Genomic DNA, 18,632 nt, shown 5'->3' on the forward strand with positions numbered 1-18,632 from the left:
AGATAAAGAATTACATCTAAAATTTTTGGAACAAGAAATGTCGTAAATTTGCACTTTTGAATATCTGCCTTTTAAACATACTTGATATCTTATATTACCTTCGTATTCTTTCAGAAAATCACATGAAATTGGCTAAAAAGTAATTTTTACTTTTAAAGAATCATCAATGTGTTTCATGTTTAAACGACTCTGCAAAGATATTCGACAAACGTATAATCCTGCTTCTATAAAACGTTGCTGAGTTACAGTAAAATATTTCCTCTGAGAGAGAAAGCATTTCTTTACTTCTGTGTCTGAAATGTGGAAGAGATAATTTTCTCTTTTAAATATACTTTGATAGATTTCCAAAGAGTATTTGCGGCATTTTTAAATATTGGCATTGATCACATTTAGAAGAAATATAAGAGAAGTGATATTTGTTTGGAATAAACTATAAAAACAAAAAGAAGAAAAATATCCATATATTTTGGTGAGAGAAGAAATATTTTTGAAAAGTTGTTGATCTGTACAACTTAAAGGTTCAGTTTTATTTTTCTTGAAGAGATGTCGGAAGAATTAGGAAAATCATCATATGACTGTGACATCTGCAAAGAGTCATTCTTAGAAGAAAGTAAACTCAATCAACACAAACAAATTCATGCAGGGGAAGCACCATATCACTGTGATATCAGTGGTAAATCATTGTCTCACAGGAATAGCTTAACTCAACACAAACGTATTCATACAGGAGAGAAACCATATCACTGTGATATCTGTGGTAAATCATTCTCTAATGGCAGTCACTTAACTCGACAAAAACGGGTTCATACAGGAGAGAAACCTTATCATTGTGATATCTGTGGTAAATCTTTCTCTGATGCAGGTAGCGTAACTAAGCACAAACGTATTCATACAGGGGAGAAACCATATCACTGTGATATCTGTGGTAAATCATTCTCTGATAGCAGTCACTTAACTCCACACAAACGGGTTCATACAGGAGAGAAACCTTATCATTGTGATATCTGTGGTAAATCCTTCACTTTAGGAAGTAGCTTGACAATTCACAAACACATTCATACAGAGGAGAAACAATATCACTGTGATATCTGTGGTAAATCTTTCACTGATGGAAGTAGCGCAACTAAGCACAAACGTGTTCATACAGGAGAGAAACCTTATCATTGTGATATCTGTGGTAAATCCTTCACTTTAGGAAGTAACTTGACAATTCACAAAAGCATTCATACAGGCGAGAAACCATATCACTGTGATATCTGTGGTAAATCTTTCCCTGATGGAAGTAGCGTAACTAAGCACAAACGTACTCATACAGGGGAGAAACCATATTCCTGTGATATCTGTAGTAAATCTTTCTCTCAAAGTGGCAGCTTAACTGTGCACAAACGTATTCATACAGGCGAGAAACCATATCACTGTGATATCTGTGGTATATCATTCTCTCATGGCAGTCCCTTAACTCGACACAAACGTTCATACAGGTGAGAAACCATATCACTGTGATATCTGTGGTAAATCATTCTCTCATAGCAGTGGCTTAACTACTCACAAATCGGTTCATACAGAGGAGAAACCATATCACTGTGATATCTGTGGTATATCATTCTCTCAAAACACTACCCTGACTACGCACAGACGTATTCATACTGGGGAGAAACCATATCACTGTGATATCTGTGGTAAATCATTCATTGGTTCCAGTCACTTAACTAAACACACACGTATCCATACAGGAGAGAAACCATATCACTGTGATATCTGTGGTAAATCATTCTCTCATAGCGGTGGCTTAACTCAACACACACACGTATCCATACAGGAGAAACCATATACCTGTGATATCTGTGGTAAATCATTCTCTCAGAACGGTGTCTTAACTAAACACAAACGTATTCATACAGGTGAGAAACCATATCACTGATATCTGTGGTAAATCATTCTCATAGCAGTGGCTTAACTACTCACAAATGGGTTCATACAGAGGAGAAACCATATACCTGTGATATCTGTGGAAAATCATTCTCTGATCACAGTCATTTAACTCAACACAAAAATATTCATACAGGGGAGAAACCATATCACTGTGATATCTGTGGTAAATCTTTCACTGATGGAAGTAGCGCAACTAAGCACAAACGTGTTCATACAGGAGAGAAACCTTATCATTGTGATATCTGTGGTAAATCCTTCACTTTATGAAGTAACTTGACAATTCACAAAAGCATTCATACAGGCGAGAAACCATATCACTGTGATATCTGTGGTAAATCTTTCCCTGATGGAAGTAGCGTAACTAAGCACAAACGTACTCATACAGGGGAGAAACCATATTCCTGTGATATCTGTAGTAAATCTTTCTCTCAAAGTGGCAGCTTAACTGTGCACAAACGTATTCATACAGGCGAGAAACCATATCACTGTGATATCTGTGGTATATCATTCTCTCATGGCAGTCCCTTAACTCGACACAAACGTGTTCATACAGGTGAGAAACCATATCACTGTGATATCTGTGGTAAATCATCCTTCATAGCAGTGGCTTAACTACTCACAAATCGGTTCATACAGAGGAGAAACCATATCACTGTGATATCTGTGGTATATCATTCTCTCAAAACACTACCCTGACTACGCACAGACGTATTCATACTGGGGAGAAACCATATCACTGTGATATCTGTGGTAAATCATTCATTGGTTCCAGTCACTTAACTAAACACACACGTATCCATACAGGAGAGAAACCATATCACTGTGATATCTGTGGTAAATCATTCTCTCATAGCGGTGGCTTAACTCAACACACACGTATCCATACAGGAGAGAAACCATATACCTGTGATATCTGTGGTAAATCATTCTCTCAGAACGGTGTCTTAACTAAACACAAACGTATTCATACAGGTGAGAAACCATATCACTGATATCTGTGGTAAATCATTCTCATAGCAGTGGCTTAACTACTCACAAATGGGTTCATACAGAGGAGAAACCATATACCTGTGATATCTGTGGAAAATCATTCTCTGATCACAGTCATTTAACTCAACACAAAAATATTCATACAGGGGAGAAACCATATCACTGTGATATCTGTGGTAAATCTTTCTCTCATAGCGGTGGCTTAACTTCACACACGCGTATCCATATGGGAGAGAAACCATATTCTTGTGATATCTGTGGTAATTTTTTCTCTCATAGCAGTAGCTTAACTAAACACAAATGGGTTCATACAGAGGAGAAACTATATACCTGTGATATCTGTGGTAAATCATTCTGTTTTGGCAGTGCTGTAACTCAACACAAACGTATCCATACAGGAGAGAAACCATATTCCTGTGATATCTGTGGTAAATCATTCTCTCATAGCGGTGGCTTAAATATACACAAACGTATTCATACAGGGGAGAAACCATATACCTGTGATATCTGTGGAAGATCATTCTCTGAAAGCAGTAACTTAACTATACACAAGCGTGTTCATACAGGGGAGAAACCATATACCTGTGATATCTGTGGTAAATCATTCTCTCAGAACAGTGTCTTAACTCAACACAAACATATTCATACAGGGTAGAAACCATATACCTGTGATAGCTGTGGTAAGACATTCTCTGGAAAAAGTCACTTTCCTATACACAAATGCATTCACATTCAAGAAAAATCAATTCACAGTGATATCTGTGGCAAATCATTTACACAAAATCATTTCTGATTTAAACAAGTCTTTCCTTCTGAAGTGGGTCCCTAACACAGTGATATTTGTTGTATAACATTTCCTCAGAAGGACAAAGGACGTATCTCATAAAGACATCCACAGAATATAGAAACTATATGAATGTGACATCTATGGTAAATCTTTGACATGAAATCATCCATTATTGAATCAAAAGAGCATTGACTGAGGAACGAAAACATATCACTGTGATGTTAACCCTGAATCATTCTTTCAAATTGGTGAATTGTTTGTACACAGTCCTATTAATATGAAAGATATAACTGTAGCCTAAGCTTTTTCTGATAACTCAATCTATGAAAATGATCAATTATTGAAATGTAAATGCATTCATACAGAAGACGAACCCCGATGATGATGATCCTCATCATTTAACATTCTCCTATTCATGCTTCTGTGGATCAGATGGAATTCATTGATGGAGATTTTCTACATCTGGGTACCTTTCTTGTGACCAATGCTCACCTGTTTCCAAGCAAGGAAATATTTTCCCTGGTGAGACATATTTCACGCGAAGGACTGGAAATGAACAACTGCACAAGACGGTCATGATGGCCCTTTCCGAACATCACATAATATCTGGACAAGGATACACACACACACATATGTATCTCTGAAGAATTTCTTATAGGAAATATCTTTCATGTTTTCTACACATCTAAAAGCTTTTGATTCCTATTAGGAAATGAAACACATGTAATGCTGAATAAATAATATCAAACTTTTCTCCGGTCTCCTTATGTGATTTGTAATTACCTTGCAAAAAATATTATCCAAACCACCCACAAAAATATTGTAGGTGTATATATGTAATCAGAAGCTTGTTTGTTCAACTGGTGTATTTATGTTAGTTTGAGTAGTGGGGTGAGAGGGTGGGAAAAGTAAAGGAAGGTGGTCTTATAATAATTCTGCTTGTCATTACGATACTTAGGTCGACAGTAACACTTTCATGTGATTGGAGAGAAAGGATAAGGCCATGAGTGAGACGGGAAGAGTGAGAAGTGTGTATGACGTGATAGGGGGACATATTTAGTTAAGGTTGTGATATAGAGGAGAGTAAGGAATATAATTTTAGAAGGTGGGTAATGTCCTGATGGAGAGGTTAAAGAATGGTAGAGAGAGACAGATGATGGTGGTGGTTGTGGTGGTGAATACAAAGTGAAAAGTAATTTTTTTTTTATTTGAACTAAGTTTTTTTTACAAATCTTACAAATTGAAATGTGTATTGACTCTCTGACCCATCACCTTGGCTTACAAGTTTCCACTGATGTGGTTTTCAGAGTAAGCCATGTTACATTAAATTCTGACCCCTATATTTTACATATAAGGTAATTTTTTTAGTATACACTTCTCGTGTTTCAGATAAGAAATTGTGCCCATGTAAATTTTAAAATGTAATTTTTTTCTGTTTATGAGAAAACTGGAAAAATATGAGCAAATATTTATTTTATAATAATATAATAATAATAATAATAATAATAATACTAATAATAATAATAATAATAATAATGAAATTATTGTATACAGTGTTCAGGTGCACCACAACTTGTCAAAAGTGCATATAAAGCATATGCAGTGATGTACAAATGTCTGGGAAGCGAACAGTGTATGTGTCAGATACATGCTTGTGTGTGTATGGAGGGGAGAAAATCAAGTGTAGCGTTGGCGGATCTCAGGAAGCATGGAAGTTTTGAAGGATGCAGTGCTCCGACAACTAACAACTGATGCCGGCAGTTTGTTCCATGCTTCAGCAACTCTCAGCATGAAAAAATGTTTCCTGAAGTCATGGGAACTGCTGTTTTCTTACTTTGTAAATATGTCCACGGGTGTTAGATGGGTGGAGTTTGAAAAGGTGCTCAGAGTTATTGTTTGTACGATGGTTGATAATTTTATGGGTGTCTGCCACTTCAACTGCCAGACGTCGGAGTTTCAATGTGTCCATGCCCAGGGAAGTAAGGCGTTCAGGATATGGCAAATGCCTGATGGAGGGTATTCTTTTGGTTGCACGTCGCTGAACAGCTTCCAGACGATTGATATCCTGGGCAAGATAAGGGTTCCAGACCAGTGATGCAAATTCCAGGTGAGGTCTTACCATAGCTATATAAAGCCGCAGATGTATAGCCGGAGTGCGGCTCACAAAGGATTTGGTGAGTGATGCCAAGACACCCTCAGCCTTCTTGACAATTTTAGCGATGTGTTTTGTCCAACGCAAATCACTGTCGACAATAACACCCAGGTCACGTTCACATGAAGACTTTTTGAGACTAGCGTTGTGGAGGGAGTAGGTGGACGCTGGGTTTCTCCCAAAAGGCATGGTGGTACATTTGTCCTCAGCCAGCTTGAGTTGCCAGTCCATGATCCACTGCTGCATTGTGTCCAGGTCTGCTTGCAATAGAGATCTATAGTGTACAGGATTTGACCTCTTTATTTTGAGGTACAGCTTGATGTCATCTGCATATTTCAGCACTGTGGCATTCTTTAAGTTGGCATCTATATCATTAACATATGCAACAAATAAAAGGGGGCCAAGAACAGATCCCTGTGGTACACCAGATGTCATCTCATAGGGCGAAGAGTGCTGTCCTAGAACTGTGACAACCTCATAAAATTGTGCATAAAGTGTATTAAGTAATTACCGTATTCCAATTTCCTTCAGTTTTCAGTGAGTAGCAGATGAGCGACTATCTTTTGATGCAGACACAATACAGGCTCCACTTTAGAGTGTTTTGGTTTCAGGAATAACCCAATCCATTGCCTCACTGGACACCGAGGCCATGACTAGTGACCGGGAGCTTTTGTTTTTGGATAATGGATAAACAGCTAAAAGATTATATAAATATATATTTATAAAATTAAAGACTTAAATCTGTAAGAGATGCAAAGCAAAAAGAGAAGAATTCAATTAAGAATGCATCGGGTGAAAGAATATTGGTTTAAAAAACATACGACATAAAAATGAAGACTATAAGGAATATGAGGGAGATAGGGTGAATCCTTTCTATTTGACAATGATCGGGCATTGTCTTGTTGGAAGACTAATGCTTTTCTGTTGGTAATCTCCAGCCGCAGTTCTTTGATATATTTTGGTTCAAATTAGCCAGTTGACGACAGAACACAACAGAATGAATGGTCTGGTTTCATGGGAGAAGGTCATATTAATGCCTTTATGTTTCCACCAAACACAAAGGACGGGTTTGTTGCCATGGATATTCATCTTTGGCTGCTTGGGGGATATTTCTGCAAACTCCAGGATCAGTTTTGCACATTAAGCATGCAATCCATTTTTCGTCTCCAGTCAGAAGTCGTTCCAAAAAAGGGCATGCTTTCTTTCCTTTTCAAAAGCATGTCCCAAACGGAATACTGGTCCCAGCAATTCTTATCTAAGAGTTTCAAGCACCCATATATTAAAGCAAAGAGTAAGATAGAAAGAGGAACAGAGAGAAGTGTACATGATATGTGATAGAGGGGAACATAATATTTCTTACATCGTTAAAAAAGTCAGTTGAAGTTGATGATATAGAGAAGTTAGCAATATAATTTTAGCAGAGTGGTGATGTTCTGATGGTGAGATTTGAGGCACAAAGAGAGAGAGAGAGATGATGGTTGTGGTGGAGGAAATGGTGATGGACAGTGCATAGTTAAAAGTAATTTGTTTTTAATTGAACAAAGTTTTTTTTATATTACGTATTTGCAGAATCGTATGAATTAACCTGTAAAAAGTCCAAAATCACAATAATTTGACATTTCACACCCCTTTTTTACATGAACAAAATGACAGCTTCCAAATATTGTTTTCTTAATGGGTAAGAATGATCAAACTTTAAACCACAGTGTGACACATTCATATCTGTGTGAATACGCAGGTATACGTAAGTAGAATACATCCCCACTTTTGGCACTATTTTGTTAGTGACAGTATAAAGTTTATATGTATCACTACGCTGAATGTAGTCCAGTTCGTGTAACATGAAAAGGTAATTAAACACGTAAAAGAATAACAATGGCTTCGTATTGAGTTGTTTATCCCATTAGAACGAAATAAAACATAACATGGTGGCAGCGGTGGGATAATTAATCGGAAAATGTTTTTTAGGCAATTAAACCAATGGTATATTTTGATTTTAAAAAACGTAAATATTTTCTCTTTTTATTCATGATAAAGTTTTTTCCAAATAAATGAAAAGACAAGTAACTAATTCTGCTCGATTACAAAGCAGAGGCAGAATAATCTCACGGTTTCTGCTGCAGGATTTCCACCTCGCGCTGACAATCCATTAGAGTAAGGGAGACTGCTATATTTGTCTTCACTGCCAAAAGACCCCTTTTTTTTTTCAAAAAAAAAGGGATGTTACACGTTCATATATATGCGTGGGCGTGTGTGTGCGGAATACGTCCCCGCTTTTGGCACTATTTTATAAGTATTACTACGCTGTGTCTAAAGTTATACCGGTGTCGCTGCGCGGAATGTAGTCCAGTTCGCGTAACATGAAAAAGTAATTAAACACGTAAAAGAATAACTATGCTTCGTATTGAGTTGTTTATCCCATTAGAAGAAAACAACACATAACAGTGATGAAGCCGAATATTGAAGAAATCTCTTTCACAAAATCCCAAATCTATTAAAGTAGAGCCGCAATTCTTTAAAGACTGGAGTTAGTTCCCTTGAACTTTCATCTGCGTTTTGAGAAGTTTGCTGCCTTTTGTTGAGAGAGTTAGATTTTTTGCTCATCGTTGTTTGTGTTGGTTGTTGATTGAACGGTGCCCGTTGTGTAACGGTGGTTTTCGCCCTGCGGGGCGGAGAATTCTGTGTTTGAAATTGTTGTTGCCTTCGAGGTGGTTTTTGAAACATTTTTGAGAAATGGATTTCGACTTGGCGTCGAGGAATGATTTTCCCGCGATGGTGAATTGGGGGACACTGAAGTGGCAAAACGGTCTTTTTCGGCCGCGGTGGGCGGAACCATGATGGACGTTGAATCCAGGATCGAACAGCTGTTCGAATTTGGGAACTTTGTAAAGGTGGAGGGAGGCGAAATCGAGTTTGTGCCGCCGCAGGCGAAGGTGCAAGAGGCAGAGGAAGGAACAGTTGTATACAAGGTGTATAGCTGCAAGGAGGGGAAAATTATGGACGTTAGAAGCGAGATGGTCGAGGAGTGCTTGTCCCCGGTGTGGGACGGGATTCGCCGTGTCGTTCGAGGTGCTCGCAGTGCTGCTGTTGAATCACATTTTGACTCGGCTGAGGTGGCAGGAGAGGTGTCATCTGTGACCCTGAAAAATGATGATATCATGTTGCTGCCCTCGTGTATGGGGGTGGGGAGCGGCTGAGCTGCTGGTGGAGGACGTACCGGGAGGGTGTGATATAGTGTGGGTGGCAGCGGCGGTCCTGCGCAATGTTGAGCGGGAGGTTTCGATTCTGCGGATGAGAGGGAGGGAGGAGGTGCGCTGGAGGGGACGGACGCTGGAGCTCCTCGTTCAGGCGGAGAACAAGATGTTGGAGAGCCTGCCCGATGGGATGTTTGATGAGGATGGAGCGTCCATGGGAGTGTCAGTGGAGGGGCGCAGACCTAGGTGTTTTGAGTGTGGCGAGAGGGGTCACGTCCGCTCGAGCTGCTTAAAGGAGAGGAAAGACAACGAGGCCCCTCCTCAAGGTGCTTCAAGCACTGAAGGGGAGAGCAGGACGACGACGGGCAGGGAAGCAGAGGCGGAGGATTGTGTCGAGCGGATGGATTGCACACGGGTGACACACAGAGGAAAGAAGGATAACACCCTGGACTCCCCTCCCCAAACAAGGAAAAAATCAGCAAGCACCGCAGACATACACACAAAGCAAATTCCCCAGCCCTACTCCCACGGCACTGTATTCATTGGAAAACAGTTCGCCAAGCCCCTCCCCATAAAACAAGATGTGAAAAAGTCTTTAAAAAAAAAATGATAATATCATTGCATTTGATGAAAAAAACGAGAGGGTATATAAATACTTTAAATTTTCCAAATTTAAACTATTTAGCAAGGCTACAGACATAAAAGCAACCACTCGCTTCGCAAAAATAAAGGAAGACGAGTGGAAGGAGGAAATACTACAAGAACATCTAAAGAATAGACTGATAAGAGACGTAACAAAGGAAGTACTGGAGGGTAAACTTGTTATAACCCCGGCAACCACACCTACCCAGAGCCGGTGGCAACGCCGGTTAAGAGCCCTGCAGCTACGACCACAAGGGAGGAAGAAGGGGAAGCGGGCAGATTTAAACTGTCATGCTCCCTTTCTCAACCGTAAGTTCATTTATTTTTTCTCTCACCGACAATGGCTAAGCTGGGTTGTGTGAATGTACGTGGAATGGGGACGAAATGGAAACAAATTTGTTTCCTGAACGACCTCACGACACATGGAGTGGACATAGCTATTGCAACCGAGTCCAAGATGAACGAGGCCCAAGCGTTCTCGCCTCTTCTAAATGGGTTCGAGAAATTTATTTCTCCTAGCCGAGGAAGAGGCAGAGGCATGGCAGTCCTTATCAGGAAGAGCTTGGACTTGCAGGTAAGTACTGTCTTTCTGGACCCAGAAGGCAGGCTGGTTGTTCTGGATGTGACCCACGTAAGTAAACAGTCCTTCAGGTTGGTAGCTGTCTACGCTCCGAATGAGTGTAGACAGACGGGTTTTTTTCGGAACCTGGAGCCCTTTTTAGCGACGTCGAAAACGGTAATCTTAGTAGGGGACTTTAACACTGTCCTTGAAGCGCGGGTCGACAGTGTTGGCTCAACCAATAGGAAGGGGAACCCTAGCCTCAAGGGTCTACTAGAGAGCTTTGATCTAGTGGACCGTTACCGACTGGATGAGCCGAGCGTTCCACAGTGGACGTGGAGTAACAACGACGGCTCACACAGATCGTATTTAGATAGGATATTTATTAAGAAAAGAGATAAGGATACGTTTAGTTGTCCACAGTTTCACATTGTGCCTTACACGGATCACAAATTTGTGACGTGTAGGATGCAGTTAGACAAGTGTCATAGACGGACCCGGGTACTGGAAGCTGAACAAGGCTATTTTGAATTGTGAAGACTTCCGTACCCGGATTAAGGTGTTAGTACAGAGGGCATTGTGTGGCACCATCATTAACAATAGATGGTGGCACTCCCTCAAAAGAGCCATTCGTTCAGAGTCCATTAGATTTAGCAATCAGCTAAGGTTAGATAGGTCTAGGATAGAGGACGATTTAGTTAAGAATCTAAACGAGGCAATGGAAGCTGGCTCTGCATCCGGAGTGATGGCGGCAAGGACGGTATTGTACCGTCACCTTAACTCCAAACACGAAGGTTGCAGAGTCAGAGCTAAGCTACGCGCTGGGAAACGAGAAGGTATTAACGTTGCCGGATGGGCCCGTCGAGTGGAGAGTCAGAGAGGTAACAAAGCCTCAATCAAGTCTTTAACTGACGAACAGGGACAAAAGATCTATGGACAGGAGGAGATGCAAAAGTTTCTTCACCAGCATTTCACCCGCGTGTTCGGGGGTGGTGTGGCGCCGGAGCGGGGGAGGACCTTAAAGGACTTCCTAGCCGGCGGACCGCGGCTCTCGGGGCGTGAGGTGGAGTGCTGTGAAGAAGCGATCACTCCCGCGGAGATAGAGGGGATACTGGCCGGATGCGCCGGGGAGAAGTCGCCGGGGTTGGATGGTCTGCCCTACGAGTTTTACCAAAGTATGCCGGACTTGTTCGGGGGAATATTGGCAGGCGTCTACACGAACTGGCAGCAGAATGGGAGAATTCCCAGTTCTGTAAGCCGGGGAGTGGTGACGCTAATCCAGAAAGACCCGAGCAAGGGGGATAACATTAGTAACTACAGGCCCATAACTCTACTTAATGTAGAGTTAAAGATTTTGGCCAAGGTGTTGGCAAAAAGGTTGACGGTTGTCGTGGAGAAACTTGTAGGGAGAGCACAGACATGTGCAATTCCAGGCAGGTCGATCCAGGACAATCTTCACCTTATACGCTACACCTTAGATAGGGTGGGTAAATTAACCGGCAAGGGCGGGGTAATGGTCCATTTAGACCAAAGTAAAGCGTTCGATAGGGTAGACCATGAGTACCTGGCGACGGTCCTCGAAGCGGCTGGACTGGGCCCTGAATTTCGCGGGTGGATCTCCGCTATGTATAGCGGCATCAAGTCCACCGTCCAGATAAACGGTTACCTAACGGAACCGTTTTCGATCGAATGTTCAGTTCGTCAAGGGCGCCCCTTGTCACCACTTTTGTACGTGTTGGCTCTTGAGCCATTGCTGCGAAAGTTGGAGAGGCTGGGAAGTAACTCGGATGAGATCGGAGGTGGGAGGACGGTTACTGCTTATGCGGATGACGTCACCCTCATCGTGTCCAATGAGGCCCAGCTACCTTGTGTGGAAGAGGCTATCAGAGGATACGAGGCGGTGGCAGGAGCAAAGGTTAACAAGGACAAGTCGGTTGGCTTGCGCCTCGGCACCTGGAGGAGCAAGTCGATATCGTCCAGTGTCGTGGGACACTGGACGGATGGCCCTGTTAAGTTGCTAGGAGTTTGGTTTGGGCCAGACTCCCAAACGGAGAGGAACTGGAGTGAGGTGACGAGCAAGGTGGAGGCCATAGTACGGACCTGGTCCGGAAGGTTTCTGTCCTTGAAAGGAAGGGTGGAGGTGGTACAGATGTTCATTGCATCTGTAATCACTTACCGCCTGACCGTTGTCCCTTGCCCCGATTCATGGCTTAGCAAGTTGGAGCGAATCCTTTTCCGCTTTTTGTGGAAGGGAGGAAAGCCACTTGTGAGGCGCTCCGTTTGCTGCCAGGAACCGTTAAAGGGTGGGTTAGGAATGCCTTGGTTGATGATGCGCAGACATGCGTTGAGGCTGAAGCATCTCTGGCACCACCTGGAGGGTGATAAGGTGTGGAGTCCGCTGGCAGGGAAATTTTTCCCGAGACCGGCCTCCTTAGTGAATTTTAAACCCGGTCGCATCAAAAGATGGAAACTGACTTTATGGCAAAAGGAGTGCCGACAGGCACTCACGCTGATCCACAAGGCGGGCAAGGCCGGCTGCGGAAATACCACCTCGGTATTTTATAGAAGGCTGGTAGAGGCAAAGAACGACGACGTCCTAGGAGGGGCTCTGGGGTTTGACGAAGACCAGCTTACCAACCTGTTTAAAAAGACTTTCAGGACGGGGTATTTGGATAATTTCCAAAGATCCCTGGCCTGGCAGTGCTATAGGAATGCTTTACCTGTTCGCGAGAAGTTATCGCGGCACGGAATTTCAGTGCCACCGACGTGTCCAAGGTGCGAGTTGGACGATGAAACCGTCCAACACGCTTTTGTACACTGTCGGAAGTTGTCCGACTTGATAAGTTACGCAGAACACGTGTTATCGCATCTGGGACGAGTACAGCTGTCGGCTGAGTCTATGATTAAGAGGATACCGCCAACTGGACTCTCGAAGGAAGGTGAGGCATGTTTTCACTGCACGGTTGCAGTAGTAAAAGAATGCATGTGGCGAACAAGGATGGAAGGAGTCGCGATAGGATCCTTTGTCTCGGGCCCCGGCTTGCTCACTTACTTCAGATATCATCTGAAGAGCAAAATGGGGCTGGAAAAGAGGATCTTACCACGGGGTGTGTATGAGAAAAGATGGAAGGAAGTGGGAAAAAAGGTGGGTGTCAGAAACCCAGCTTAACTATGGAGGGAGGAGAGGAAACAAAAGCTGCGGGGCCTTATAAATTGCCGGGGTTTAAAACTTCGGTAAGATCGAAAGTTTATGTAATGTTATAATATTCTATTGGTCATGTAAAGGACAATTTACAGACGAATTTTTATAATGAATAATCCAAATGTTATGGAAAATTTTTAATCGAACCTCTTAACTGTTTTTTGCATGTATGTCCTGTATTTGTCCTTCTATGTAACGATTGTATAATCATAATAAAGAAATATGGAGTTAGTTCCCCTTGTTCTCCCTCATTAAGAGTATTTCTTGTTCTTGTTTCCCACGCACCTTGATTGCTTGATCAGTTCCACTTGACAACTGATATTTAAGAGAAAATCCAATCAAATATATACAAGTGATTGGTAATTAACTGTCTAAAGAAACAGATACCCCATTTACGATTATGTGGACCTGAAAAATATTAATTAACGTTTGTTGTAGAAATCTAGAAATTCTCTTGAAGCTGTCGTTGTCCACTCAGACTCCAGTTCTCACGTCTTCCTCCTTCACTCTTTCTCTCCATATCTATTACTATGTAAGTATTTATTTAAACATTTCTATTATATATGTGTCGTATTATGTACATTTATTTGTTTCGATGTGTTGAGAAAGTTAAAAGGAAAAAAAAAAAAATCTCACTAAGACGAAATTATACGAAAGGCTGTAATTTTAATACTTTTATTGTGTTGTCGTTTTCTTTTAGACATTTCATTGCACTTTTGGTTATTTTCTAAATTATTTGTAAAAACGTCGGATCAATCCCTTGTTTAGATAACATTTATCTTTCTTTCTAACGTGTAAATTCGACAATTTCGTTAAATGCGGTAAAATTACGATGTAATTTGTTAGAAATGGGGAATGTATAAAAATACGAGTGTGCACTTGAAATACTGAAACGAACAAATATCGCATCGAGAGGAAATGGAAAAGCTTTTATATTTGAAACATAGGAAGTCTTTATTTCTGTGGTTCTTCTGCATCATTAAAAGTTAGAATTAATATGGTTTTCTAATTTATTTAATTTTTGTGTGTGTGTAGTGCTGCTTTAAGCACCTAATATATCCCTCGTCACATATTTTTATTTGCGGGAATTTTCAGAAATTTCTGCGTACGAGAATTCGTTTGGTCAGGCAACCAAAAAAAGAAAAAAATGAGTGTGATTTATGAGCTATTTAGCTGTTATTTTTCGCACATCTCACGACCAGTATGGTAATAATTCTCTGCTTAAGTTCCTCTGGGCTTGCAGGAAGAGGGGAGACATAGACTAGGCCCTCCCTGAGAAAGAAATGGCAAGGTGTCAGCTCAGTGAACGTGGCGGTCATTTCAACCACATTGCCTTCTTCAGGACGCGCCAAACTCTTTGGAGGAATCTGGCTTTCATTCTCCACATCAACCAATAATTTTTCCTACATTAAAATTTCCCACAAAGATTTTGATGCTGTTAGTGAGACATCAATATTATTTACTGACATTTATTCATCTTTTATGCTCAGCAAAATATTAACGTTGAGCTAACCTTATATATATATATATATGTATTTGTATATGGCTCCCATGCAGGTAGCATGTAAAAAGTACCATTTGAGCATGATTGATGCTAGTGCCGCCGCCTGACTTGCACCCGTGCCGGTGGCACGTTAAAAGGCACCATTCAAGCATAGTCGATACCAATGCTACCTGACTGGCTCCGTGGCACATATAAAAGGCAACCGCTACACACTCAAACAGCATCCAGCTGTAGAAATCTTGCCTGATAAGATTGAAACCTTGTTCAACCTCATGGCTTGCCAGTCCTCAGTCAAACCTCACAACCCATGCCAGCGTGGAAAGCAGATGTTAAACGATGATGATGAAGGTAGGGAAAGAGCAATATCTATTTTAGCAAACAAAGATACAAGACTGCAATGAAAACATCAGAAATCTAGTGTCATTTATATGTATATTGGTGTGTGTGTATGTGGAAGTGTGTCTATGACAGACTTTATATTCCAGGAGTTTGGTATTATAATAGATGTGTCTCCTCTATGATATAAACATTTTGGTAATGCAGAAATTGGATAAATTTAATAGTACAGATAAAGAATTACATCTAAAATTTTTGGAACAAGAAATGTCGTAAATTTGCACTTTTGAATATCTGCCTTTTAAACATACTTGATATCTTATATTACCTTCGTATTCTTTCAGAAAATCACATGAAATTGGCTAAAAAGTAATTTTTACTTTTAAAGAATCATCATTGTGTTTCATGTTTAAAAGACACTGCAAAGATATTCGACAAACGTATAATCCTGCTTCTATAAAACGTTGCTGAGTTACAGTAAAATATTTCTTCTGAAGAGAAAGCATTTCTTTACTTCTGTGTCTGAAATGTGCAAGATAATTTTCTCTTTTAACTTTAAAACCCTTAGTGTTTAAACTGGCCAAATCCGGCCCAATATATTCCACATGTTTTATATTCAAACTGGCGATATCTAGCCTCTCACACCTAACTTACAATGCCATTCTAAAAGTAAGTAATCACATCATTGAAACCTCAAAGCTGTAAGATGATCTAGGATTAATTCAAAACAATTTGAGTGAAAAAGTACATTTAACAGAATAATCTGAACACTAAAGGGTTAAATATACATTGATAGATTTCCAAAGAGTATTTGCGGCATTTTTAAATATTGGCATTGATCACATTTAGAAGAAATATAAGAGAAGTGATATTTGTTTGGAATAAACTATAAAAACAAAAAGAAGAAAAATATCCATATATTTTGGTGAGAGAAGAAATGTTTTTGAAAAGTTGTTGATCTGTACAACTTAAAGGTTCAGTTTTATTTTAGTGAAGAGATGTCGGAAGAATTAGGAAAATCATCATATGACTGTGACATCTGCAAAGAGTCATTCTTAGAAGAAAGTAAACTCAATCAACACAAACAAATCATGCAGGGGAAGCACCATATCACTGTGATATCAGTGGTAAATCATTGTCTCACAGGAATAGCTTAACTCAACACAAACGTATTCATACAGGAGAGAAACCATATCACTGTGATATCTGTGGTAAATCATTCTCTAATGGCAGTCACTTAACTCGACACAAACGGGTTCATACAGGAGAGAAACCTTATCATTGTGATATCTGTGGTAAATCTTTCTCTGATGCAGGTAGCGTAACTAAGCACAAACGTATTCATACAGGGGAGAAACCATATCACTGTGATATCTGTGGTAAATCATTCTCTCATAGCAGTGGCTTAGCTACTCACAAATGGGTTCATACAGAGGAGAAACCATATACCTGTGATATCTGTGGTATATCATTCTCTCAAAACACTACCCTGACTACGCACAGACGTATTCATACTGGGGAGAAACCATATCACTGTGATATCTGTGGTAAATCATTCACTCATAGCAGTCACTTAACTGAACACACACGTATCCATACAGGAGAGAAACCATATTCCTGTGATATCTGTGGTAAATCATTCTCTCAGAACGGTGTCTTAACTAAACACAAACGTATTCATACAGTGAGAAACCATATCACTGTGATATCTGTGGTAAATCATTCTCTCAGAACGGTGTCTTAACTAAACACAAACATATTCATACAGGTGAGAAACCATATGACTGTGATATCTGTGGTAAATCATTCTCTCAGAACATTGTCTTAACTAAACACAAACGTATTCATACAGGTGAGAAACCATATCACTGTGATATCTGTGGTAAATCATTCTCTCATAGCAGTGGCTTAACTACTCACAAATGGGTTCATACAGAGGAGAAACCATATACCTGTGATATCTGTGGAAAATCATTCTCTGATCACAGTCATTTAACTCAACACAAAAATATTCATACAGGGGAGAAACCATATCACTGTGATATCTGTGGTAAATCTTTCTCTCATAGCGGTGGCTTAACTTCACACACGCGTATCGATACGGGAGAGAAACCATATTCTTGTGATATCTGTGGTAATTTATTCTCTCATAGCAGTAGCTTAACTAAACACAAATGGGTTCATACAGAGGAGAAACCATATACCTGTGATATCTGTGGTAAATCATTCTGTTTTGGCAGTGCTGTAACTCAACACAAACGTATCCATACAGGAGAGAAACCATATTCCTGTGATATCTGCGGTAAATCATTCTCTCATAGCGGTGGCTTAAATATACACAAAGGTATTCATACAGGGGAGAAACCATATACCTGTGATATCTGTGGAAGATCATTCTCTGAAAGCAGTAACTTAACTAAACACAAGCGTGTTCATACAGGGGAGAAACCATATACCTGTGATATCTGTGGTAAATCTTTCTCTCAGAACAGTGGCTTAACTCAACACAAACATATTCATACAGGGTAGAAACCATATACCTGTGATTCTGTGGTAAATCTTTCTCTCAGAACAGTGCCTTAACTAAACACAAGCGTATTCATACAGGAGAGAAGCCATATTCCTGTGATATCTGTGGTAAATCACTCTCTGCTGGCAATAACTTAACTCGGCACAAACGTATTCATACAGGGGAGAAACCATATCACTGTGATATCTGTGGTATATCATTCTCTCGAAACACTACCCTAACTACGCACAAACGGGTTCATACAGGAGAGAAACCTTATCATTGTGATATGTGTGGAAGATCGTTCTCTGAAAGCAGCAGCTTAACTAAACACAAATGTATTCATATAGAGGCGGAACGATAACCTTGTAATATCTGTGGTAAATCTTTCTCTCAGAACAGTGACTTACCTCAACACAAACATATTCATACAGGGTAGAAACCATACCCCTGTGATAGCTGTGCTAAGACATTCTCTGGAAACAGTCACTTTACTATACACAAATGCATTCACACTCAAGAGAAATCAATTCACAGTGATATCTGTGGCAAATCATTTACACAAAATCTTTTGTGATTTAAACAAGTCTTTCCTTGTGAAGTGCATCCCTAACACAGTGATATTTGTTGTATAACATTTCCTCAGAAGGACAAAGGACGTATCTCATAAAGACATCCACAGAATATAGAAACTATATGAATGTGACATCTATGGTAGATCTTTGACATGAAATCATCCATTATTGAATCAAAAGAGCATTGACTGAGGAAGGAAAACACATCACTGTGATGTTAACCCTGAATCATTCTTTCAAATTGGTGAAT

The 18,632-nt window shown here is 40.3% G+C and overlaps 2 protein-coding genes across 2 annotated transcripts in view; both read left to right on the forward strand.

Annotated features, from left to right (window-relative positions):
• The window catches only part of LOC118762166 (zinc finger protein 91-like), a 50,272-nt gene that overhangs the window by 11,500 nt on the left and 20,140 nt on the right, over positions 1-18,632 (forward strand). The window contains exons 3-4 of the mRNA XM_036500649.1: positions 812-1,450; positions 16,615-16,727. Of these exons, the coding sequence (XP_036356542.1) occupies positions 812-1,450; positions 16,615-16,727 (752 nt within the window). The remainder of the gene's footprint in view (positions 1-811; positions 1,451-16,614; positions 16,728-18,632) is intronic.
• LOC115227173 (zinc finger protein 239-like) lies at positions 2,903-4,328 on the forward strand. The gene has a single exon (XM_036500650.1). It carries the CDS (start codon positions 3,149-3,151, stop codon positions 3,575-3,577), a length of 429 nt encoding a protein of 142 aa, XP_036356543.1. The 5' UTR covers positions 2,903-3,148; the 3' UTR covers positions 3,578-4,328.

Source organism: Octopus sinensis, linkage group LG2, assembly GCF_006345805.1.
Source record: "Octopus sinensis linkage group LG2, ASM634580v1, whole genome shotgun sequence".
Classification (NCBI taxonomy): domain Eukaryota; kingdom Metazoa; phylum Mollusca; class Cephalopoda; order Octopoda; family Octopodidae; genus Octopus; species Octopus sinensis.

Coding starts and splice junctions, on each gene's coding strand:
- LOC115227173 (XM_036500650.1), top strand. CDS start 3,149: ATGGGAGAGAAACCATATTCTTGTGATATCTGTGGTAATTTTTTCTCT.